A 27,124-nucleotide genomic window follows, 5' to 3' on the forward strand; every position below is an offset into this window, starting at 1 on the left:
CTGGAGTAGCAATCCAGCATGGTCATACTCACAGCACTTCGGCGTGGCCCTGAATAGAACGAGTCATGTCACCAAAAGAAAGAACTTTCGACTGGCTCACAGGTAGAGAAGGCTCAGAAGGCCAGTTTGATCGTCAACAGATAAAACGAGGGGCGTCCAAAATCCATGCTCAGAAATAGAACAGAAAGCCCTTTTCCCTAAAAAGTAAAATGTCAGTCCATTGCAGACAAAACGGTCTGTTCTGAACAAAACTGCAAGAGAAATTCAATCTGGTCACAATTAGGTCAGAAATCCAAGAAGTTCACCGGAGGGCAACCCACATTGGCATGCAGAGAAAAATACGTATGTGGAACACGAGAAGATATCCACGTGTTGAGGTGTGAGGTACCTTCCTGGTCGGCCAAGCACTGGCTTGAAAAGTGGCAAGGCGGAGGCAGCTTGCAGGCACACGCCACACACACGGCAAAGCTTTTAAATCATGAAAGGCTGTAAAGCTCAATGAACGGTCCCGCATCATGGATCGGCCGACCCAGACGCTAACTGGGGACCGCTCTCTCTGCAGTCTCTGCCAACCTGGCGATCATATGGCTTGCCAGTGGAGTAATGAGCTGCCGCACACATTCAACTTTTCTTTCCCTATTAGAGCGTAAACGCCCTGTTTTTTCGATAAATAGATAGTTACATTGGAAAGGCTGACAGACGGTCGCACTAAAAGAGAAGAGAGATGGATGCACGATAATTGGGACGCAAAATGTCGCAACACAAAAAGCGTGGCATTTCGAAAATGCTGCAGCATTTGTGAGACAGCAGCAATATCATTTCGAGAAAGAAATTAAACATTCTTGAAAGAAAGAAACAACCTAAAAAGTTTATTTCTTTATTATTGCAGTTTCTGAATACAATCGTAGTGAACGCTATGCATGTGACCGCGACGTCTACCAGAGAGTAGGATGCTCCAACGACGACACCAGAGATCCTTGATCACAACCCCAAAGAGATCACCCCGTGTCTTTCTGTCCCCGCCTGGAGTGAGTATTCTCGTTCAGGCCAGCTAGGACACAACCGCCTCTAACATCACCTGTGCATAAAACTGCGCATCGGCCAAACGGAGCAGTGCCCCTGCGGGACTGACAGCCAGGGCTGTGGTGCACGAAGCGAGAGTGGGTGCCACGCAACCGGGAGAGAACAAAACACGGGGTCCGATTCGTTGAAATCACAACGAACCTCAATTTCAACCAATCCGACAAAGCGGCTGCATGGCTCCCACCCGGTTGGTAACCTTCTCGTGCACCTCGGTCCTGACATCAACCGTCTGCTGCAGTCATGCCCGATCTACCAGGCGTTCAGAAAGAGGAGCAGGCCAAACCCCATCCCAGTGTCCCGAACACTCCACGGCAGTCTAGAGGACCTGCAGCGCACTACCAGCATCATCACGGAGACGGGAGTGTCCTTCAGACGAACGACCAGAAAGAAGGCATTGTGAGAATGCTTCTGTTCTCTGATATTGTGTTAGATGATTAACAGCTATTGTGTTTTCAGCGTCCGATATTTAGACTTGTTCGAGGCTAAATATCGGACCCTATTTGTTTTATGTTTTTTGTGAGGCGCTTAGAACTATTCTAGGATTTGTGCCATATGAGTATCCTCCTTATTATCCCATGTTAAAGTTACACAGTTTGTGTGTGAGATTTCCAGAGAGTTGGTCTGCTCCGTTCTTTTACCAGTCGTGCATCCGTTTGGCTTTCTGTGAAAACTACTAGTTAGTCAGGCCGTTAATTTGCTGTCTGTCTGTCTGTCTGTCTCTGTGTGTCCGTCCGATTACGCCCATGTGTGGCTGTGTGTGTGTGATAGTGTATGTCATAGTGTGTGTGATAGTGTATGTCATAGTGTGTGTGATAGTGTATGTCATAGTGTGTGTGATAGTGTATGTCATAGTGTGTGTCATAGTGTATGTCATAGTGTGTGTCATAGTGTATGTCATAGTGTGTGTCATAGTGTGTGTCATAGTGTATGTCATAGTGTGTGTCATAGTGTATGTCATAGTGTGTGTCATAGTGTATGTCATAGTGTGTGTGATAGTGTATGTCAGTGTTCATAGTGTGTGTCATAGTGTATGTCATAGTGTGTGTCATAGTGTGTGTGATAGTGTATGTCATAGTGTGTGTCATAGTGTATGTCATAGTGTGTGTCATAGTGTATGTCATAGTGTGTGTCATAGTGTATGTCATAGTGTGTGTGATAGTGTATGTCATAGTGTGTGTCATAGTGTATGTCATAGTGTGTGTCATAGTGTATGTCATAGTGTGTGTCATAATGTCTGTCATAGTGTGTGTCATAGTGTATGTCATAGTGTGTGTCATAGTGTATGTCATAGTGTATGTCATAGTGTGTGTCATAGTGTATGTCATAGTGTGTGTGTTTGTGTGTGTGATAGTGTGTGTGATAGTGTATGTCATAGTGTGTGTGATAGTGTATGTCATAGTGTGTGTGATAGTGTATGTCATAGTGTGTGTGATAGTGTATGTCATAGTGTGTGTGATAGTGTGTGTCATAGTGTGTGTGATAGTGTATGTCATAGTGTGTGTGATAGTGTATGTCATAGTGTGTGTGATAGTGTATGTCATAGTGTGTGTGATAGTGTATGTCATAGTGTGTGTGTGATAGTGTGTGTGTTTGTGTGTGTGTGTGTGTGTGTGTGTGTGTGTGTGTGTGTGTGTGTATGTGTGTGTTTGTGCGCGCGCGTACGTGCGTGCGTGCGTGTTTTTTGTTTTGATTGTATGTTTGTTTGGTGTGCGTGCGTGCGTGCGTACGTGCTTGAACTCAGTGCTACAGGTTCGACTTCAGCAAGTTAATGACAGGCTTTACCGGGACAGTATTGTACAGCGTGTGGCGGTACATGTCGACTTCAGCAAGTTAATGACGGGCTTTATCGGGACAGTATTGTACATCGTGTGGCGGTACATGTCGTCTTCAGCAAGTTAATGACAGGCTTTACCGGGACAGTATTGTACATCGTGTGGCGGTACATGTCGTCTTCAGCAAGTTAATGACAGGCTTTACCGGGACAGTATTGTACATCGTGTGGCGGTACATGTCGTCTTCAGCAAGTTAATGACGGGCCGCTTTACCGGGACAGTATTGTACAGCGTGTGGCGGTACATGTCGACTTCAGCAAGTTAATGACGGGCTTTACCGGGACAGTATTGTACATCGTGTGGCGGTACATGTCGACTTCAGCAAGTTAATGACGGGCTTTACCGGGACAGTATTGTACAGCGTGTGGCGGTACATGTCGACTTCAGCAAGTTAATGACGGGCCGCTTTACCGGGACAGTATTGTACAGCGTGTGGCGGTACATGTCGACTTCAGCAAGTTAATGACGGGCTTTACCGGGACAGTATTGTACAGCGTGTAGCGGTACATGTCGACTTCAGCAAGTTAATGACGGGCTTTACCGGGACAGTATTGTACAGCGTGTGGCAGTACATGTCGACTTCAGCAAGTTAATGACGGGCTTTACCGGGACAGTATTGTACAGCGTGTGGCAGTACATGTCGTCTTCAGCAAGTTAATGACAGGCTTTACCGGGACAGTACTGTACATCGTGTGGCGGTACATGTCGTCTTCAGCAAGTTAATGACAGGCTTTACCGGGACAGTATTGTACATGTCGTCTCAGCCAGGTTGGGAAGCACGGCGAGTTTGCAGTGTAAGGGGAGTAAGTTGTCAATTCTTTGTCGGGGCACTTGTGCTCGGAGGCAGTTGCTTCCCCTGGTCTCACTTCGTGCTTGGCAGAAAAAGCAGCAGCCACCTGTTCCGGCATGCAACTCAGTGTTTGGGAGCCCGAGGCTGTGTTTTAGGGCTGCCACCAGAACCAAATTAAACAGCTTCCACTTTGTTGACAAAAAGATGCCCTCACTCACACACACACACACACACACACACACACACACACACACACACACACACACACACACACACACACCGTCACACACACACACACCACAGTAACAACAACAACAATTTCAACAGATCCCAATGGTTTCTTTTCGCATATAATTTTGACAAGCCAAAACGACCGCACTGGGTAGATTTATACAGCCTCGCATCTGACCTCAGGTAATGGGTGTCTGATAGCAAATGAGCACCATCAGTACGGGCATCTACAGGCAAGTCAAAACGAGTGCGAGCCAGCCGATTGAAGCAAGAACACGCCTGATCTTCAACCCAATACAACAGGAAAGGGTACTACTAAAACGGGTACAAGCTATCGGTATGAAGGAAGAACGAGCCTGGCTTCAAGGGCGAGGCGGCGTACCCCATGTGATTGCACCCGCTTGTTCCGCACCTCTCGCAGTACCCGTCCAAATAGTCCTCCAGCCCGCTGCAAGGGTGACCCTCAAAGTCGTGCTCGTTGATACTGGCGTTGAAGTACGCGATGGCGCGGCTATGGCTGCAGGCGACAGTCTCCGTGATACCTGCCAGGCAGACACACACTCTACATCAGACAGAAACATTCTTATCAACTATCTAGCTGTATAATGTTGAAGTAAGCGCTATCTGCGAGATACAAATACACTCCACATCAGACAGCAACATTGTATTCAGCTATCTAGTTGCCATACCTGCAAGATAGAAGCATACGATGAGGGAAATAATACATCATGCAACAAAATTGAATTCCACTATCTATCTCGTAGCTGTGTCTTGTGAAAGAAAGTGATACATGTACCTGGCAGATACACACACTATATATCAGACTGCAACATCGTATTCAACTATCTAGCTGAGTCATGTTGAAGACACACACTATATATCAGACTGCAACATCGTATTCAACTATCTAGCTGAGTCATGTTGAGGACAGCCTGTGGCTGCATGCAACAGGGTTCGTGATACAATAATAATGATTGCATGCGACAGGGTTCGTGATACAATAATAATGATTGCATGCGACAGGGTTCGTGATACAATAATAATGATTGCATGCGACAGGGTGTGTGATACAATAATAATGATTGCATGCGACAGGGTTCGTGATACAATAATAATGATTGCATGCGACAGGGTGTGTGATACAATAATAATGATTGCATGCGACAGGGTGTGTGATACAATAATAATGATTGCATGCGACAGGGTGTGTGATACAATAATAATGGTTGCATGTGACAGGGTTCGTGATACAATAATAATGGCTGCATGCGACAGGGTTTGTGATACAATAATAATGGTTGCATGCGACAGGGTTCGTGATACAATAATAAGGATTGCATGCGACAGGGTTTGTGATACAATAATAATGATTGCATGCGACAGGGTTCGTGATACAATAATAATGGTTGCATGTGACAGGGTTCGTGATACAATAATAATGATTGCATGCGACAGGGTTTGTGATACAATAATAATGGTTGCATGCGACAGGGTTCGTGATACAATAATAAGGATTGCATGCGACAGGGTTTGTGATACAATAATAAGGATTGCATGCGACAGGGTTTGTGAAACAATAATAATGATTGCATGCGACAGGGTTCGTGATACAATAATAATGATTGCATGCGACAGGGTTTGTGATACAATAATAATGATTGCATGCGACAGGGTTTGTGATACAATATTAATGATTGCATGCGACAGGGTTCGTGATACAATAATAAGGGTTGCATGCGACAGGGTTCGTGATACAATAGTAATGATTGCATGCGACAGGGTTCGTGATACAATAGTAATGTTTGCACGCGACAGGGTTCGTGATACAATAGTAATGATTGCATGCGACAGGGTTCGTGATACAATAGTAATGTTTGCATGCGACAGGGTTCGTGATACAATAGTAATGATTGCATGCGACAGGGTTCGTGATACAATAGTAATGTTTGCATGCGACAGGGTTCGTGATACAATAATAATGGTTGCATGCGACAGGGTTCGTGATACAATAATAATGGCTGCATGCGACAGGGTTTGTGATACAATAATAATGGTTGCATGTGACAGGGTTCGTGATACAATAATAATGGTTGCATGCGACAGGGTTCGTGATACAATAATAATGGTTGCATGTGACAGGGTTCGTGATACAATAATAATGTTTGCACGCGACAGGGTTCGTGATACAATAATAATGATTGTATGCGACAGGGTTCGTGATACAATAATAATGGTTGCATGCGACAGGGTTCGTGATACAATAATAAGGGTTGCATGCGACAGGGTTCGTGATACAATAATAATGATTGCATGTGACAGGGTTCGTGATACAATAATAATGTTTGCATGCGACAGGGTTCGTGATACAATAATAATGGTTGAAATATGCATGTTCGAAAGAATAATATGTGTCTCAATTAACATACAAATATGAAACACAAAACACATCACCATATTTGTAAGGCAAAGGTAAGGCATACAGCTAGAAAAAGCAGTTTCTGAGTCGACTTGTATAAAGGCTGTCCTCAATTAAACCCAAAGTCGACTTGTATAAAGGCTGTCCTCAATTAAACCCAAAGTCGACTTGTATAAAGGCTGTCCTCAATTAAACCCAAAGTCAACTTGTATAAAGGCTGTCCTCAATTAAACCCAAAGTCAACTTGTATAAAGGCTGTCCTCAATTAAACCCAAAGTCGACTTCGCGAAGACTTCGCAAAGTTTTATTCAACATTTACCCAAAATCCAATGCCAAAGCTTCGAGCAACCAGCTTTGTGAAGTACCGTAAGCTACCTTTAGAAGAAATGTGTTTTTTTGTTTGTGTGTTTGCTTAACGCCCAGCCGACCACGAATTCAGGGCCATATCAGGGCGGTGCTGCTTTGACATATAACGTGCGCCACACACAAGACAGAAGTCGCAGCACAGGCTTCATGTCTCACCCAGTCACATTATTCTGACACCGGACCAACCAGTCCTAGCACTAACCCCATAATGCCAGACGCCAGGCGGAGCAGCCACTAGATTGCCAATTTTAAAGTCTTAGGTATGACCCGGCCGGGGTTCGAACCCACGACATCCCGATCACGGGGCGGACGTCTTACCACTAGGCCAACCGTGCCGGTTTAGAAGAAATGTGGGGGGTGGGCGTTTACAAGGTACTATATACCCTATACACATTTTTTGTCCCAAAGTAGGGGATGGGCGTTTGCTTGATACTGGGCGTTTACATGGAAGTTTACGGTAGAATTCGCGAAGTTAACTTCGCCCAATTAATGTGAGGCTGTAGAAGAAGCCTGGGACTCACTCATAACACTGCTGAAGTCAGACAGGTCGATGAGACTGGGGCTACATCCGGGCTGGTCCCATCCGCCATTGGGGAAAAAGTCCACGTGACCACAGGGCTTCTTCACGCCGAGACCTGCAAAGACATGACAACAGGCGAGGGTAATTACATGTTTTGTTCACGGGTTACGTTTTGTGTGCTCCTTATCCATACCCACGGCCAACAGACGATGTTAGGAAATAACTCAGTCGGGTTTGTGTGGGTTGTGGAAGAGTTACCTCTTCTTGCCAAACCTCGTTCAAACATTAGAGGAGCGAATCACTAGCGAGGGGTGTGGCGGAGTTAGCTCTTCTTGCCAAACCTCGTTTAAACATTAGAGGAGCGAATCACTAGCGAGTGGTGTGGCGGAGTTAGCTCTTCTTGCCAAACCTCGTTCAAACATTAGAAGAGCGAATCACTAGCGAGGGGTGTGGCGGAGTTAGCTCTTCTTGCCAAACCTCGTTCAAACATTAGAGGAGCGAATCACTAGCGAGGGGTGTGGCGGAGTTAGCTCTTCTTGCCAAACCTCGTTCAAACATTAGAGGAGCGAATCACTAGCGAGGGGTGTGGCGGAGTTAGCTCTTCTTGCCAAACCTCGTTCAAACATTAGAGGAGCGAATCACTAGCGAGTGGTGTGGCGGAGTTAGCTCTTCTTGCCAAACCTCGTTCAAACATTAGAAGAGCGAATCACTAGCGAGGGGTGTGGCGGAGTTAGCTCTTCTTGCCAAACCTCGTTTAAACATTAGAGGAGCGAATCACTAGCGAGGGGTGTGGCGGAGTTAGCTCTTCTTGCCAAACCTCGTTCAAACATTAGAGGAGCGAATCAGTGGCGAGGGGTGTGGCGGAGTAAGCTCTTCTTGCCAAACCTCGTTCAAACATTAGAGGAGCGAATCACTAGCGAGTGGTGTGGCGGAGTTAGCTCTTCTTGCCAAACCTCGTTCAAACATTAGAAGAGCGAATCACTAGCGAGGGGTGTGGCGGAGTTAGCTCTTCTTGCCAAACCTCGTTTAAACATTAGAGGAGCGAATCACTAGCGAGGGGTGTGGCGGAGTTAGCTCTTCTTGCCAAACCTCGTTCAAACATTAGAAGAGCGAATCACTAGCGAGGGGTGTGGCGGAGTTAGCTCTTCTTGCCAAACCTCGTTCAAACATTAGAGGAGCGAATCACTAGCGAGGGGTGTGGCGGAGTTAGCTCTTCTTGCCAAACCTCGTTCAAACATTAGAGGAGCGAATCACTAGCGAGGGGTGTGGCGGAGTTAGCTCTTCTTGCCAAACCTCGTTCAAACATTAGAGGAGCGAATCACTAGCGAGTGGTGTGGCGGAGTTAGCTCTTCTTGCCAAACCTCGTTCAAACATTAGAGGAGCGAATCACTAGCGAGGGGTGTGGCGGAGTTAGCTCTTCTTGCCAAACCTCGTTCAAACATTAGAGGAGCGAATCAGTGGCGAGGGGTGTGGCGGAGACACTTGCGCGTTTCCACGTGTTTCCGCCACACCCCGCGCTAGTGATTGGCCCCTGCAATGTTTGTACGAAGTTTTACAAGACGAGGTCACTCTCCCACAACCCATAGAAATCCGACGGTGTTATTTTCAGAATTCGTCTATTCTCTCTCTGTTCTTTGTTATTTGTACTTTGTTATATGTACTTTGTTATAAGTTCTTTGTTATATGTACTTTGTTATATGTTCTTTGTTATATGTACTTTAAATCTTATATAAAAAAAACTTGATAATTAGTGAATCTCTGAAGCTTTAAAGCAGATAGTTTAATGGGTAATTCTGATGAAAACTAAACAATCAATCAATCAATCAATCAATCAATCAATATAAGGCTTATATCGCGCGTATTCCGTGGGTACAGTTCTAAGCGCAGGGATTTATTTATATTTATTTTATTTTTATTTTATGCAATTTATATCGCGCGCACATATTCAAGGCGCAGGGATTTTATTTATGCCGTGTGAGATGGAATTTTTTTACACAATACATCACGCATTCACATCGGCCAGCAGATCGCAGCCATTTCGGCGCATATATATCCTACTTTTCACGGCCTATTATTCCAAGTCACACGGGTATTTTCGTGGACATTTTTATCTATGCCTATACAATTTTGCCAGGAAAGACCCTTTTGTCAATCGTGGGATCTTTAACGTGCACACCCCAATGTAGTGTACACGAAGGGACCTCGGTTTTTCGTCTCATCCGAAAGACTAGTACTTGAACCCACCACCTAGGTTAGGAAAGGGGGGAGAAAATTGCTAACGCCCTGACCCAGGGTCGAACTTGCAACCTCTCGCTTCAAGTCCGAGCGCAAGTGCGTTACCACTCGGCCACCCAGTCTTCTAAACACACACGGCCACCCAGTCTTCTAAACACACACACACACACACACACACACACACACACACACACACACATACACACACACAACACTCACACACTACACACACACACACACATATATACACACACACACACATACACACACACACACACACGCACACACACACAGAGATATACACATACACACACACACACACACACACACACACACACACACACACACACATACACACACCAACACTAGCACTAGCACTTACAACAGTGCACACAAGACCAATCACTACAAGTACCATCCTTCCTTAACCATATCAATCACTACAACCTGCACACTGACGTTAGCACACAGTGAAACCTGCCCCTGGTGACCACCTCTCCACAGCAAACACCTGCCCACAACGACCATCCCAAGGATCCCAGACAAGTTTTTCTTCTATTTCACATTTCCCTAGCGACCACCTGTGAATAACGACCACTTTAGGTCGGTCCCAGGGGTGGTACAAATAGACAGGTTTGACTGTACCTCCTTTGTAGAGCGATTCTGTGTCAGAATGTATGACGTCCACAAAGGTTGCGTCAGTTGGGTCCAGTTTCACGCGAACATCGTAACCCTCAAACTTGGGCGCTGCCGGATCCATTGCTGTAAAACGACAATGCAAATACTGCAGTAAGACACGCATTTACTTTCTCCCAAGAGAACATTTCATCGGATCGGATTAATCTGTGTTTTTATACAAGAGAAGTATTACATATGCTGGTGGGGAAGGGGGGGAAGAAAATTAGTGCACGCTGACAACTTAATAATTCATAGAGATATAGTCTGTATTATGCCACTTTTGTGTGATTCTTTGTAAACGATGAAATATCAAATCAGAAGTAAATCAGGACTAAATCGCCGGGACAGTTGACATGGTAGACACTTTGCCGACTTGTTTTCAGCGACCCCAGAGAGACTTCAAACATAACCACGTCTCAGGTCAGTATAGCAGTTGACTGTCAAGCTGGTGGAGAGTCTGCCATGAGAACAACCTTACTTGACAGTCAACGTGCTATATTGACCTGAGAACAACCTTACTTGACAGTCAACGTGCTATACTGACCTGAGAACAACCTTACTTGACAGTCAACGTGCTATACTGACCTGAGAACAACCTTACTTGACAGTCAACGTGCTATACTGACCTGAGAACAACCTTACTTGACAGCCAACGTGCTATACTGACCTGAGAACAACCTTACTTGACAGTCAACGTGCTATACTGACCTGAGAACAACCTTACTTGACAGTCAACGTGCTATACTGACCTGAGAACAACCTTACTTGACAGTCAACGTGCTATACTGACCTGAGAACAACCTTACTGACAGTCAACGTGCTATACTGACCTGAGAACAACCTTACTTGACAGTCAACGTGCTATACTGACCTGAGAACAACCTTACTGACAGTCAACGTGCTATACTGACCTGAGAACAACCTTACTTGACAGTCAACGTGCTATACTGACCTGAGAACAACCTTACTTGACAGTCAACGTGCTATACTGACCTGAGAACAACTTTACTTGACAGTCAACGTGCTATACTGACCTGAGAACAACCGTACTTGACAGTCAACGTGCTATACTCACCTGAGAACAACCTTACTTGACAGTCAACGTGCTATACTGACCTGAGAACAACCTTACTTGACAGTCAACGTGCTATACTGACCTGAGAACAACCTTACTTGACAGTCAACGTGCTATACTGACCTGAGAACAACCTTACTTGACAGTCAACGTGCTATACTGACCTGAGAACAACCTTACTGACAGTCAACGTGCTATACTGACCTGAGAACAACCTTACTGACAGTCAACGTGCTATACTGACCTGAGAACAACCTTACTGACAGTCAACGTGCTATACTGACCTGAGAACAACCTTACTGACAGTCAACGTGCTATACTGACCTGAGAACAACCTTACTGACAGTCAACGTGCTATACTCACCTGAGACGTGGTGCACGAGAAAGCGCCTGTCTGGCTGAGTACCAAGTGCTGGGGCAGATTGGTTGTCTTCTTCTTCGTTCATGGGCTGAAACTCCCACGTTCACTCATGTTTTTGCACGAGTGGGTTTTTACGTGTATGACCGTTTTAACCCCGCCATTCAGGCAGCCATACGCCTCGGGGGAGGTCGGATTGGTCTAAATTGAAATTTGTTGGAAGTTTCAACTAATCCGAACTTGTATGCTCTCTCTCTCTCTCTCTCTCTCTCTCTCTCTCTCTCTCTCTCTCTCTCTCTCTCTCTCTCTCTCTCTCTCTCTCTCTCTCTCTCTCTCTCTCTCTCTCTCTCTCTCACCACCCCTGGCAACCAAAACGACACTGCACTTACCTGTGATTCTGCCGATCTTTCTGTCGTCAAATTCGTAGTAAGTACCTCCGAACTTCTCCCCGGCATAGCCAGCCACGTGAGCGCCCAGCGAGTGACCGATGAGATGGACAATGGCTGGATCCACCCCGAGTGTCTTGATCAGGGTGGCTACCTGAGCCCCGACCACCCGGGTGTTGGCAGTGGCTCGGTAGTAGTCTGGACCCTTTGCGCCGTTCTCCCAGTCAACGAAGATGACGTTTTCCACCTGAACATCAGTTAGTTGTGGGTTGCAGTGGCTGCTAAATACACGACTGGGTCTATCTCTGGTACATATGTCAAGGGTAACAGCACTAAGCTGAACGATTACTGGCTGGTAAATACACGACTGGGTCTATCTCTGGTAAATATGTCAAGGGTAACAGCACTAAGCTGAACGATTACTGGCTGCTAAATACACGACTGGGTCTATCTCTGGTAAATATGTCAAGGGTAACAGCACTAAGCTTAACGATTACTGGCTGGTAAATACACGACTGGGTCTATCTCTGGTACATATGTCAAGGGTAACAGCACTAAGCTTAACGATTACTGGCTGGTAAATACACGACTGGGTCTATCTCTGGTACATATGTCAAGGGTAACAGCACTAAGCTGAACGATTACTGGCTGGTACATGAGAAATGTCGGACGCGATTTCATGAAACATTGGTGTGGCGGAAAGCCACAACCTAAAATACATGACGGTATTCTACTGGCCAACACAGCCACAACCTAAAATACACGACGGTATTCTACTGGCCAACACAGCCACAACCTAAAATACATGACGGTATTCTAGTGGCCAACACAGCCACAACCTAAAATACATGACGGTATTCTACTGGCCAACACAGCCACAACCTAAAATACATGACGGTATTCTACTGGCCAACACAGCCACAACCTAAAATACATGACGGTATTCTACTGGCCAACACAGCCACAACCTAAAATACATGACGGTATTCTACTGGCCAACACAGCCACAACCTAAAATACATGACGGTGTTCTACTGGCCAACACAGCCACAACCTAAAATACATGACGGTATTCTGATACTGGCCAACACAGCCACAACCTAAAATACATGACGGTATTCTACTGGCCAACACAGCCACAACCTAAAATACATGACGGTATTCTAATACTGGCCAACACAGCCACAACCTAAAATACATGACGGTATTCTAATACTGGCCAACACAGCCACAACCTAAAATACAGGACGGTATTCTACTGGCCAACACAGCCACAACCTAAAATACATGACGGTATTCTACTGGCCAACACAGCCACAACCTAAAATACACGACGGTATTCTACTGGCCAACACAGCCACAACCTAAAATACATGACGGTATTCTAATACTGGCCAACACAGCCGCGAAGCTCCCTCACCCCTCACCTCCCCCCACATCCGGGGAGTGATCCAAACATATTCTAACTGAAAGTTAACTAAAATACAGTTATCACCGGAGTGTTCTGTGCAACCGCCTCACTTTTGTTCGTTGTGAGTACAGGTGTACTTACTTTCGTCAGCAGCTCCTGTATCAAGGGAGCCACCCATATTCCTTCCATGGAGTCCGTAAAGCCGTGAATGAGGAAAGCGACCTGGTCAAGGAAAACGTTATGCCAACATTAAACGAACAGAAGAAAACGACTTTGTTTTTACTGTCTTGGCTTGGCTTAGCAAACGAAGATTTATAAAGGCATTCCTCGTTTATAACTAACAAAAGCTGGAAAATACTAATATTTTACAAACAACTATAATTCTAAATAAAATATAATGCTGAAATAGCACCACATGTATTCAAGATTGACCTTTTCTGACGACCGGTTAAGAATTTCTTCAGACCAAAATTACATTCAGTGCAAAAAAAAGTGATTGGGAATAGTTCAAATGAATGGTCAAGCAAGCAAATAAAAAGTAAACACGCCTTTACTTTGATAGGCTAATGCCATAATTCGAATAAGTTGTTGAGCTGTGATGTCTAAGATTTATGGCAAACTGATAAAGCAAGATATTAATTATATTTCCTTTCTTGTGAAAAGAAACTAAGTCGTCTTTCTTCACATAAAGAAATCTTTGTTTCTTGATGTGTTTACCCTTTAAAGACACCGATTGACCAAAGAAATATATTTCGCAAATATTTTGCCTGTGATATGTTTAGAGTGTGTTGAAACAAGTGTGAACAAAATTAGATAAATCAATCGGACAGACTTTATGATACAGAATATCGAATAGGATGAATAAGAATAAGAATAAGAATACTTTATTATCTCATAGAGAAATTCAGGCGTGGTACATAACAATAATACAAACAGGACATTGTTTTTACATAAGACATATAGCACTATATAACAGGGCAGGTTATAAACACACCTCCCACATACCTTTCTGGCCATTCCTTGCATTGTGCTTACGCATTCAGTCATGAACACATCCATGTCTCACTTACACATCGCACACATGGACATTCTTATACGCTCAACTTACCCATTCACACATGGACATTCGACCACGCTCCACTTACACATTCTTATAAGCTCCACTTACACATTCACACATGGGCATTCTTATATGCTCCACTTACACATTCCCACATGGACATTCGACTACACCCACTTACACATTCCCACATGGGCATCTTTAAAGCACTGCGCTTACATATTCTCGCACACCTACGCGTATAACGGACTATGGCTAAACATCATTGCAAAAAAATCATAGCATACAATATATCACAGAAAAAATACGGACGTACATAAAACCAATACATACATGTACATTACTACTGATTGCACTGGCAGAAGAGGGGCTGAGTCGGGTATGTGGATGTGTTTACATGTTGCCAAGGGTGATGGATTTGGGGATGAAGCTGTTTTGCAGCCTGAGTGTCCTAGCTTTGTGCGTGCGAAGTCTACGGCCAGAGGGAAGGAGTTCATAGAGGTGGGCAAGGACATGGGACCTATCTGAAGCTATCCGCCTACTCTTTCTCACCACACGCTTTTCATACGGGGACTCCACACTTGCTTGCTGCCTGCCAATCACCTTGCTACTGACATTCACCATTCGTACTTAAGACATTCCTGTTCTTCACACTCAGACCTCCATACCAGGACACATTGATGACAGACTCAATGAAAGAGCGGTAGAAAGTTTGAAGGATAGAAGGGTTCACATTCAACTTCCTAAGTTTCTGAAGGCAGTAGATGCGTGACTGACATTTTTTGTGTATGAGGGTGGTGTTTGCATTGAAGGACAGCTTATCATCGATAACTGTGCCAAGATACTTATATTCAGTCACACGCTCAACAGTCACACCATCAATCATCAGGTCAGGGACAGGGGCAGGGTTTCTTCTAAAGTCTATCAGAAGTTCTTTGGTCTTTGTCACATTTAGGTCTAAAAAGTTGTCTTTACACCAGGCGTTGAAACGTTCTACTTCTGCAAAGTAAGTTGCGTCACTATTGGAGAGATCTTCTAGCGCTGTATCATCTGAATATTTGATAAGAAGGGTGGAGTCAGTGCCACTGCAGTCGTTAGTGTAGAGTGTGAACAACACAGGGGAGATAACTGTACCCTGTGGAGAGCCTATGGAGGTGGACCTAAGGGAAGAGAGAGCTGTCTGAAAGCGGACTGACTGGGTTCTGTTAACGAGAAAGTTGATAATCCACAGGATAAGCCTTGGAGTCACGCTGTAGCGGAGAAGTTTCTGGGCCATGAGGCAGGGTTGGATAGTGTTGAAGGCAGAAGAGAAGTCAATGAAAAGAATGCGTACAAAAGAGCCAGATTTTTCTAAGTGTGTGTATGCGTTGTGTAAGAGTGTGAGTGTGGCGTCATCTGTGCATCTGTTCTGCTTGTATGCAAACTGGAAGGGATCCTGATGGGGCTTGACCTGATGGAGCAGTCTAAAGAGGACAATGCGCTCAAAGCACTTCATAACAATAGAGGTGATAGCTACAGGGCGATAGTCATTCAGGGTTTTGGGCTTGTTGTTCTTGGGGACAGGGCTGATCGTAGAGTTTTTCCAGAGTCTAGGCACAGTGCAATCTTTCAGAGACCAACTAAACAAACGGCTAAAAACAACGGACAACTGACAGGCACATGATCTCAAAACTCGTCCACCGATGTTATCAGGACCAACTGCTTTCTTTACATTCAACTTGCTAAAAACCTTCTCAACAGTCTTGCCTTGAACTTCAAAGTCCTCCTCCTCACCTGCCATATCTACCTTAAGCTGGGAAGTCACGCTGTCTAAATCATCCTTCAAATCATCTTTCTCGAATCTACAATAGAACTCGTTTAATTTCTCAGAAAATTCAACCTGTTCTTTCATCGGCATGCTATTGCTACTGGATTTTGATTTGGCCTGTCCTGACAAAGTTTTAAGTCCTTTCCATGCGTCTGCTAAGCTACCTGATTCAAACTGTGACTCTACTTTCCAAGAGTCAGTTAAAGGAGGGTTGGGTAATTGAATATCCCTACCAGCACCGCATGTGAGCCCCATATCGGCCCCATGTTATTTTGCACATGTCTTCTGGGGCCCAGTTAGCCGCTCTGGGTCCCACGTGGTAGCATCTGGGCTAACCGCGAATGGAGTGGAGAAATGCCGCCAACATTCATCCCATATGTTCCCCACATAAAGTGAAGTTATGGGGTAGCTGTTATGATATTAGCGACATCGTTTTCCGGGGTCAATCGCTGTCGTATGTTTTTAATGTAAGCGAAACAGTAATTCTAAATAGCGTTCGCCAAATATAATACCTCACCTTCCCATTGGAATTGAAGTGGGACGAAGAAACAGTCTTGGCATCTCGAGCAGCTAGGTGGTCCGGTGTGGTGGGGTTGTTGGCGGTGAAGAGGCTGAAGATGATGTTCTGGTCTGTGGGCGACCAGGGGTAGTGGAACAAGGTGTTGGTGTAGGGTGCGTTCAGGTTGTAGCACTGAAACGCTGGCACCATCTCATCGTAACACACGTCCCAGTACCAGGCTGACAAGGATGCAGAACGTGACAAGGACGGACGGACCGACAGACAGACAGACAGACAGACAGACAGACAGACAGACAGACAGACAGACAGACAGGTATATAGACAGTCAAACAGACAGACAGACAGACAGACAGATAGACTGAAGCATGGTTACTTCAGGTGGTAGCACTGAAACTCTGGAAGCATCTCATCGTAACACGCTGGAAACCATGCAGATTGAGAAACAGACAGACAGGAAAACAAATCACAATGATAAAGACTTACGTGCGAAACAACACACACACACACACACACACACACACGCGCGCGCTCTCTCTCTCTCTACCTCCCCACTCTCTCTCTTTGACTCACTCACTCACTCACTCACGCTATCGAGGAGAGAAAACCCTTTTCTCTCACCAGCAGCAAATAGATGGGGCCCAGCGGCCAACGCGAGCAAAAGTCGAGCGATCATGTCTGCAATACTAAGTCAGTGAAGATGTCTAATTGGTCCTGGGCCTCAAAGCTATCCGCTTCACGAGATTCTGCAAATAGGTGAAAGCTGAAAAACGATGCAGGCATCTTTATACTATTGTAACTGTCATTGCCCCTCTCCTTTCCACTTCACCCCACCCGCCTTCCCGCATTTAAAATTAAGTCGCATAAAGCGAAATAACTACATTTAGTCAATCTGTCGAACCCACAGAAAGAAATTGAACACGCTGCATTTTGTCGCAAGACAATTTAGCTTCGTCGATTCCCTGCGGCGTGATTAACGTACAGAAATTGACAAGCCAGTATAGCGCAAAAGCGATTGCACTTCACAGGAAAGCGCGCTTTTCGGTAATCTTTTTAACTGTATGAGCTTGTTTTTAATCAAGCATAAAATATCTATATGATTTTGGAATCCGGAAATGATAAAGAATAAGATGAAATCGTTTTGGATCGATTACTAACATTTTAATTTTAATCAAAATGTTGAGATTTGTAATGACCAAACTCATTAACTAATTATTAATCTCTCAGGCTGAAATGCAACCCCAAGATTGCATGTACAAAATGTGATTCTATTTTGATACCAACAAAAAAATGAGGGCGTGAGAATGCCGCCTCAACTTTAACTAAAAGCCGGATATGACGTCATCAAGATATTTATCGAACAATTAAAAAATCATGTCTGGGGATATCATACCCAGGAACTCTCATGTAAAGTTTCATGAAGATCGGTCAAGCAGTTTTCTCGCTTTACACACACACACGCACACATGCACGCACATACACCACCACCATCGTCTCGATTCCAAGTCTATGTTAAATCATTTCGTCAAAACTTGACTAAATGTAAAAAATGAGAAAAAGGGGAAAAAATTAGGTGAGTGTAGCTTGGTGGACAAATATTGATTCTCACTTCATCGAGTGCTTTCCATTCAACGTTAAGGAATTGCGTTGGCCTAACATGCATTCATTTCTTTCAGGTGTTACACGAAGTTAACCTTGCATGTTCTTAATATTCAGACAGTAGTTTGAACAGGAAATGTACCCAGCGTTCGGGCAGAAGTGTTGTTAGGCCCCAGGGTGTTTCGTTTCGTAAAGAGAATGTCAATTATGGCGTGTTTATCTTGAACGTTGTCCGTGTCTGCTCAAATTTGTGGGCAAGAGTTCGGTCGGTCTTACGTATCAACGTTCAACTTTTTAATTTGAGATCATGTTGTGTGTATTTGGCCCTGAAGAAAAAAATTTGATCTTGTGTTGAAAGAAAAGAATGGCGTCCAAAAGACAAAAAGACCATGCAACAGATGCTGAGCTTTTATCATTTATTCATGAAGCCTGTTTATCGAAAACAGTTCTTTGCGTCCAGACGGCAGTATGGTTAACAGTGATACGGATTTACCGTAAAGCACCTTGTAAGCGCCGAGTATAACCAGGAACACGTTAAGTGGATGACAATGACGGAACTTCAAGCTCCCAGTATCTAGTAACCCCCCCCCCCCCCCCCCCCCAGTTTTGGATCACTGGATGGGGAATATGATAATAACAAGGAACAAGTGGATGACAATGACGGAACTTCAAGCTCTCAGAATCTACGGTATCGAGTAACCCCTCCCACCCACCCACCCCCCCCCCTCTTTTGGATCATATGAGGGGAAATGTTAGTATAACGAAGAACAAGTGGGTGACCATGACGGAACTCCAATCGCTCAGAACCTAGTAGAGGGCCCCAAAGGGGGGGTATCATCACGATCACGGGAAGGGACATTTTAGCTTTCACGATCACAGTTACCTTGATTTTTGTTTTCACGATCACGAACACCAGTGGCAAATCACGGTCACGGTAAAAGTTGCATGTACAGAAAGCACGTGTCAAAGTAAACACAACCACACAGTAATTCACTCCTCTGGATCTATTGTTTATTCAACACAAAGTGAGAACTGTTGCTTTTTTTTATTATTATTTTTTTAATTCTCTTTCATACACACATAGAAATACATATCATGATTTGTAATCAGTAACAAGAATGTCGTTTTCATTGTTCTCTCTCTCTCTCTCTCTCTCTCTCTCTCTCTCTCTCTCTCTCTCTCTCTCTCTCTCTCTCTCTCTCTCTCTCTCTCGAGGTATAGGAGGGATGATTTTTTGGGACCCATATCTTTTTGTGGCATGTTTGAAATGTGATTGCAAATATTTAGGACAGTCGTCATTTAGAATTTTATACATGAACACAGCCTTGTTTAACGTCAACTGATCTTTCAAGGGGAGGAAATTTAGGAGCTTTAGCTTTTCATCCGTGGACCTATTCAAATCATGCAGAATAAGTTTTGCAGCTCGGCGATGCAGGGAATTGAGTCTTTTTAAATGAACATCACTGGAACTCCTTCCCCCAACAGATAAGAAATGCAACTTCAGTGAAATTGTTTAAGAGACTGTCCCGTTCACACATCATTCGTGAATGAAATGTCTTGTTCGATTGTTATTTTGTTGAACATTTTGTACTAGTGTTAACGGATGTGTAGCTCATCTGAGCAACTTAATTCTCAAAATGAAAGGCTTAACTATGTCAATGTAATTTTGTAATTTTTGAGTTCTCCTTATATAATTCCGTAACTGCATATAGTATTGCAATTCATACAATGTATTTCTATATCTTATATGATTGAATTTTTATTTGTTATGTTCGTCTGTCTTTATGTGTTGTATAAAGGACAGGTTGGAAGAATAGGCTTTGCCTAAAACCTTTATCCTTTTGTAATAAAGTTCTGAGTCTGAGTCTGAGTCTGAGTCTCTCTCTCTCTCTCTCTCTCTCTCTCTCTCTCTCTCTCTCTCTCTCTCTCTCTTCACACACATGAATATATACTTGCACAATTTCACATTTCCAGAGCTAAATCTTGATAACCCATTTTCTCAAAAACTATTGGGTGGATTGAAATTAAAGTACATGTATGTGTGATTGGTTCTTTATTTTCAACTTTGCCATACAATTTGAGGTACACCATCGCCTGGTTTTATGGCCTTGAAAAACAAACAGGAATGCTACAGGCCAAAAATGGTTTTACCTGAAAGAAGCGCGCAGTGCCAGTGGCGAAGCCACAAGCCTGAGCCTGCGAAGCAGGCGAGCCAACTAGGGGGGTCCGGGGGCCCCTAACCCCCTGAATTTTTTTTCAAAAAACGGTTACAATCTGTGCAATCTGGTGCATTCTGGGCATCATTTTCAGGGCTGTAATAGTGTTGTGATCTTGTTAAAAATCCCATTTTAGCCTCCCCCCACCACCATTCAACACACCTCCAAACTGGTGAAAACAACACTACTGTGCGCTGGCTTCATTGAGACCGGCGCCCGGTCGCGTTGCACGATATTCACACGGATCGTTTTTGCGGAAAATTTTCAACTTCACCGGAATAAATTTGACTTTACCGGATTTTGAAAACGGCTTTATCGGATTTCCGGCAATTACCGGAAAAGTAGCATGCCTGACAAAATCCCCAACGAAATATTGACTTTGATCGTCTTTGACATGAGGATCAAGTGACCCAAACTGGCACGTCTCCCCGCCATTGTTTCTGAATTTAACCCATTGTTGATATTAAAGTTTACAGGCGCTAAAATAAATCCAAGCTTAATGCAAAGAAGCGACAATTAGAATCTATGCCAAGCGTGTCCACGTTGCTGGGATGAAAAACACATTTCTAGTTTCGGTTTTGCTACACGCAGACTCGATCTCGAGCCAGTCGAGGTCACACTGAGCGAGTGACAGCCGGACGTGGCAATGTCGACAATGTCAATGATCTCACTCAAACTCAAAGATCTTGAACAAATTTCAAGATCTTTGCCTACATTCAGAACAGTCATAGAGCAACATAGATCAACATACCTTGATATTTCGTCTTCGGAAAGACCGACCCGTAGCCTGACCTTTCCACCAAGGAAGGCATTCTCGCCGCCTGCTTTGGTCTGGCTTGAATCCACAAAATATAACAGAAGTTCGATGACAGTACCGCTGCACGCCATTTTTGATCTTCGAATTCGAATTTGACTGAATGCACTCAAAACCTTTGCACGAAGCCCTTCCATTGGATGAAGTTTGGCAGACTTTTGCAATTTGCCTTCTGATTGGATTTTTTTGGTGTGTGATTGGTTCTCTTAAAGGGAAGCAATCGCTGTCAAAATCATATCTCTGAATGTGTTGTTGCTTCCCTTCAATCGGGATTGGCTCCTTGATGAATAGAGGATCATAGAGTGATACAGCTGTGAAAAATGTACGTTGAAAATAAAATGCTTTGCAATAATGCCCATCACGATCACGAAAACAAATGACGATCACGATCACGAGACTTGATTTTTTTGTCATCACGGATCACGGACAAAGTCCCATCACGATCACAGAAATGGAAATTTCGGCAATCGCGGTCACAGAAAGGTCAAAAAACGCCAATCACGATCACGATTTTAAACCCTTTGGGGCCCTCCTAGTACTCCCCCTCATGAGCGTTTGTTCGAGCAAGACATCATTTTTGAGATCGTCCAGCACTTTCGGAAATTCCCGTTTCTTTCGCCCTTCCCTGACTTGTTAAGATATTTCAAACCAAGACGTACGCGTTGACGTACACGTTCACTTTCAATTGAAAACGTCTTTGAAAACAACAAAAACGGATAATAAAAAAATCTGACTAGTGTACACACCCTTGCTTCGTGAAAACACCCATGCTTCGTGAATAAAGGTCTCACTAGCTGCTAAGGGATTCTAAATTGCTTACTGCACATTTCTCCGACGTCAAGAGTTAGGTTGAGACGCGCATCCTCATTTGAAACCCTTAATTGACCGATGTGTTGCCTGGCTGGCTGTGTGAAGGGGTGTAAAGATCATTTCTCCCGTTTTACCACAGCTAGGAACCCAGGCTAAGTTTTTGCACACACTGTATGCACCCAAATTCCAAGCTACTGAACAAATGTCAGCTCTATTGAACCCAGAGTACCAGAGATACAATTCTAATCCGAAGACACACAAACAGACAGACAGACAGACAAACAGACAGACAGACAGACAGACAGACAAACAGACAGACAGATGAACATAAAAAGGCGGCGTAATAAGCAGGTCGTAGATCGTGTTTTTGATCTAAAAGTTTCCGCACCGCTCAACTGAGCCCAACTCGTCGATTCGGCGTCCTAAAGTCCGTCACAGCTGGCGTTAGAGATTGGCGAGCATGCGAAAGATACTATTGTAGGCTTTCCTTGAGACGTGTGTGAAGATTTGTTATTTTACGGTGCCTAATGCTACATTCAGTCACTAGATCATTTTACCTCACGTAATTGTGGCCACCAGCTGGTCATGTCTGTCCGGTCGTGTGAATGTGGCAGTGTGACAGAGTTTGACGTCTGAAATGCATTCATTTAAGCGTGGCATATTTGCTATTGTTCTAAACAAGAGCACACACCCACACATATGTGCCACACACACACATACACACACACACACACATTTTACGCGTACTGAACTGATTTCCCCAGCTTCTACAGGTTGCGAAAAGAATTCAGAACGGTGACTGCAGAATGTATAAAAGACGTTTTGTATTGTTGCGTGCCAAAAGGACCTTATCACGTTTACCTGAAGGGAGAATGTCAAAACAAGGGTTGAGTTCATTATAGTTGATTTAACTGTGGACATTAGTTCGTCGTCGTTGTTGTCGTCCAAGCAAGGTATGTTGCAAACAACTCATCAGTCGCGCATTAATCTGCGTCCCTTCTGCTTTCTTTTACCGACGTCCACTGTTCCGAAGTGACTGAAGATGGAAAAACTATGTTCGGAGTAGTTTTGGTTTGGCACGGGGCGGGTGGCTTAAAGACCTCGTGAATCAAATCGCCGTAGTTTTGGTTTGGCACGGGGCGGGTGGCTTAAAGACCTTGTGAATCAAATCGCCGTAGTTTTGGTTTGGCACGGGGCGGGTGGCTTAAAGACCTCGTGAATCAAATCGTTTGGCACGGGGCGGGTGGCTTAAAGACCTCGTGAATCAAATCGTTTGGCACGGGGCGGGTGGCTTAAAGTCCTCGTGAATCAAATCGTTTGGCACGGGGCGGGTGGCTTAAAGACCTCGTGAATCAAATCGTTTGGCACGGGGCGGGTGGCTTAAAGACCTCGTGAATCAAATCGTTTGGCACGGGGCGGGTGGCTTAAAGACCTCGTGAATCAAATCGTTTGGCACGGGGCGGGTGGCTTAAAGACCTCGTGAATCAAATCGTTTGGCACGGGGCGGGTGGCTTAAAGTCCTCGTGAATCAAATCGTTTGGCACGGGGCGGGTGGCTTAAAGACCTCGTGAATCAAATCGTTTGGCACGGGGCGGGTGGCTTAAAGTCCTCGTGAATCAAATCGTTTGGCACGGGGCGGGTGGCTTAAAGACCTCGTGAATCAAATCGTTTGGCACGGGGCGGGTGGCTTAAAGACCTCGTGAATCAAATCGTTTGGCACGGGGCGGGTGGCTTAAAGACCTCGTGAATCAAATCGTTTGGCACGGGGCGGGTGGCTTAAAGACCTCGTGAATCAAATCCTTTGGCACGGGGCGGGTGGCTTAAAGTCCTCGTGAATCAAATCGTTTGGCACGGGGCGGGTGGCTTAAAGACCTAGTGAATCAAATCGTTTGGCACGGGGCGGGTGGCTTAAAGACCTCGTGAATCAAATCGTTTGGCACGGGGCGGGTGGCTTAAAGACCTCGTGAATCAAATCGTTTGGCACGGGGCGGGTGGCTTAAAGACCTCGTGAATCAAATCGTTTGGCACGGGGCGGGTGGCTTAAAGACCTCGTGAATCAAATCGTTTGGCACGGGGCGGGTGGCTTAAAGACCTCGTGAATCAAATGGTTTGGCACGGGGCGGGTGGCTTAAAGACCTCGTGAATCAAATCGCCGCACTGGCTGATATCCAGCGAGGCTTTAAACATGGGTGTTACACGACACTTGAGATTGACGAAGTTCTCAAATGTCGTATAGTTGTGTTCTTTTATTCTACGTGGTCCGTCTTCACAGCAGCAGACAAAAACTCGTCAAATTGAGTTCGAGGATTTATTTAGCATTCCATACATACAACTGCACATCGTAGCAGAACTCAAAGTAGAAGCTTTTTAATGTAACCGAGTGCCAAATATACTTTACCCTTTCTCACCGAGCTCAAACACTCAAAGCAACTGACACAAGTTAAATTACCCGGTTCTTTATTTCCATAAGATGATGAGGGGAAAATTTGGGAAAGCGGGGGTTTACCTTCAAATACTAAACTTCCAGTGTATTACTCTCTAGAACTAGAACAACCCCAAACAACACTCTAAATCCTTTACTCTAAAGCTATGCTTTAGATTCCCACTCTAGAACTATGCTTTAAAACAACACTTTAAATCCTCCCTCCAAACTACACTCCAAAACTATACTCTAAATCCTCACTCTCAACTTTAATATAAAAAAAAACCCCAATAGAACTCTAATCTAAAACAAACGAGATCTAACTGAACCCCTCTAACGAAACCTAACTAAAATCCATCTACTAAAATTAACTGAACCCCTCTAACAAAACCTAGTCCACAAAAACCTAACTGAACCCAACTAAAAAACCTGAACTAAAACCCCATCTACGAAAACCTAGTCTACGAAACCCTAGTCTACGAAACCCCGTCGCACACTCCGCCATCCTGCAAATCACAGAATGCACGCCGTAAGCATACGTAAACAACTCAACAATGTCAACTACCACAAACTAAATCCATTAACAACAGCAAAACACATCATTCCTTCCAAATAACATGCCTGCAATACCGTTTTCTCAAGCACCACGCCGTATAAACGGTTGCACCGACTGAAAGCCGCGGGACCGGTTGCATCGACTAAAAGCCGCGGAATCAGGACAAGCGAGGTGAGTTTCTCCACAAAATTACAAATCTCTTCTCTTAATTAGTAGATTATCATATAACTTTTGTTTACACTTTGAACTTAGGTATTGTAGCATCACATCATCGATTTTTTTCCTTGATTGCATTTACGTGTGAATGTTGAACTGTGATTATTTACACTTGTCAAAGCGCATTTTTTTAAATTTTGACTTTCAACCTTCACCACCAAAAATCAAGCTTTCGGACAAACCTACAGACAATTAAGATGTAATCAATGATTATTTATTGACCTTTGGGTTAAATTTTATTAGCTAATGTTACATGGTTACTTCATATTTTACGGATATATAAAGACACCAAACGTTTGACGGTTGCACACCACGGAAGAGCATGGTTGCACGTCGCGACAATATTTGATTGCCAGCGGTTGTGCACCATGGGACATTGTCCTTCTAAATTTGCCAGTAATATCAAGTTATATTTGGTGAATGTCTCAGCTCTTGTTTTGTTATGTTGTTATAGTCCCCCACCACCTTTATTGCCGATGTTCTGTGCGTTTTTGTACGATCCGATAACTCCAAATTTTGCTTCTCTGCAACCCCCAACCCCCACGATAGCGGGCTACCACCCCCACCGATCCCGGCAGAGAGGTTGCAGAATGGAGATCTCTGGTATCACGACGGATAGCTATCTTGATGTTAGCGAAGAGATGGTGGAAGCTGTGGACGCTGTTCTTTCACAAGGGCAAGCTCAGACCATAGGTCCACCCACAATGACATCAACACCATAAAAGCCGTCTGGGAGTTTAGGCAAGCGTCATCTGTGTCAAGAGTGTGGCAAAAGTTACAAATATGCTTCTGGTCTAACAGAACACAGGAGACAAGAACACGGCTTTCAAACGGGATCAAGATACACGTGCGGGGTATGTGATAAAGCTTTCATGAACATTACTGAATTTCACAGCCACTATATTGGTCATCAAGGCATAAAGCCACACAGATGCAAAAAATGCAACAAGTATTTCCAAAGCAAACGGAACCTCACACGCCACAATTGTAAGACAAAACCAAGACTTCTTGTCTGCAGCAAATGCGGCAAGAGTTTTGCTTGTGCCCGACTGCTGAGTCAGCACATGCATACCCATGACGAGAAACCCCAGTTGATTCATCACTGTCCGAATTTGATGCTGGTTCGTCCGTTTTGTTCTCGTCCGCTTTGCATTCGCCAGTTTTGCATTCGTCGGCTTTGCATTCTATTGTGATAGTTTCATTCTTATGGCCAACAATGTGGTATCCCTCTGCTACTGTCTTTGGAATTACTTCGAAGTCTTTTGAACAATATCTGACTACCCCGGCTTTATCGTCAAGCCGAAGAATGCGAAGCTTCACATTTTCAGTGGGGTGTAATGGCAAAGCATGATCGATAGCGGTGATGAATTCTTCACATTTTTCAGAACAATACCAGCACATGAAGCAGGGCTGCTTCGCATCCATGGTTTATGCAGTGGACAGGTGATTTCAGAGGCCGGACTCCATCTGCCATAGAAAATTAGAAATATCAGAGTGCGAGTACCATCCTAAAAAAAATGCGTGTCTCCATGAAACTAGTGGGACTGTACACTATCCGGGTCAAACCACCTGTACAGTGGCCGGCAAAAGTATTGCACCACATAGCAAGAGAGGAAAGGTCTGACAATTTAGACACTTTTCAAACGGTCTTTTTAATACAATCAAGTACACTACAATCATGAATTTTTAACATAGTAAAGACGAAAGTCCCCTCTTTCTTTTGATA

General features: G+C 44.4%; 2 protein-coding genes across 2 annotated transcripts in view; both read right to left on the bottom strand.

The window, feature by feature from the left end:
- The window catches only part of LOC138958178 (neuronal acetylcholine receptor subunit alpha-7-like), a 33,080-nt gene extending 33,013 nt beyond the window's left edge, over positions 1-67 (bottom strand). Inside the window, exon 1 of the mRNA XM_070329263.1 lies at positions 33-67. Within this exon, the coding sequence (XP_070185364.1) occupies positions 33-67 (35 nt within the window). The remainder of the gene's footprint in view (positions 1-32) is intronic.
- Positions 68-4,023: 3,956 nt separating this feature from the next.
- Positions 4,024-17,540, bottom strand: LOC138949626 (pancreatic lipase-related protein 2-like). The gene is made up of 7 exons (XM_070321416.1): positions 17,387-17,540; positions 16,766-16,986; positions 13,523-13,603; positions 11,974-12,217; positions 10,119-10,235; positions 7,240-7,353; positions 4,024-4,478 (listed from the first exon to the last, which is right to left on the bottom strand). Exons 1-7 carry the CDS (start codon positions 17,439-17,441, stop codon positions 4,252-4,254), a joined length of 1,059 nt encoding a protein of 352 aa, XP_070177517.1. The 5' UTR covers positions 17,442-17,540; the 3' UTR covers positions 4,024-4,251.
- Positions 17,541-27,124: the final 9,584 nt, after the last annotated feature.

This window comes from Littorina saxatilis, linkage group LG1 (genome assembly GCF_037325665.1).
Source record: "Littorina saxatilis isolate snail1 linkage group LG1, US_GU_Lsax_2.0, whole genome shotgun sequence".
Taxonomy (NCBI): Eukaryota; Metazoa; Mollusca; class Gastropoda; order Littorinimorpha; family Littorinidae; genus Littorina; species Littorina saxatilis.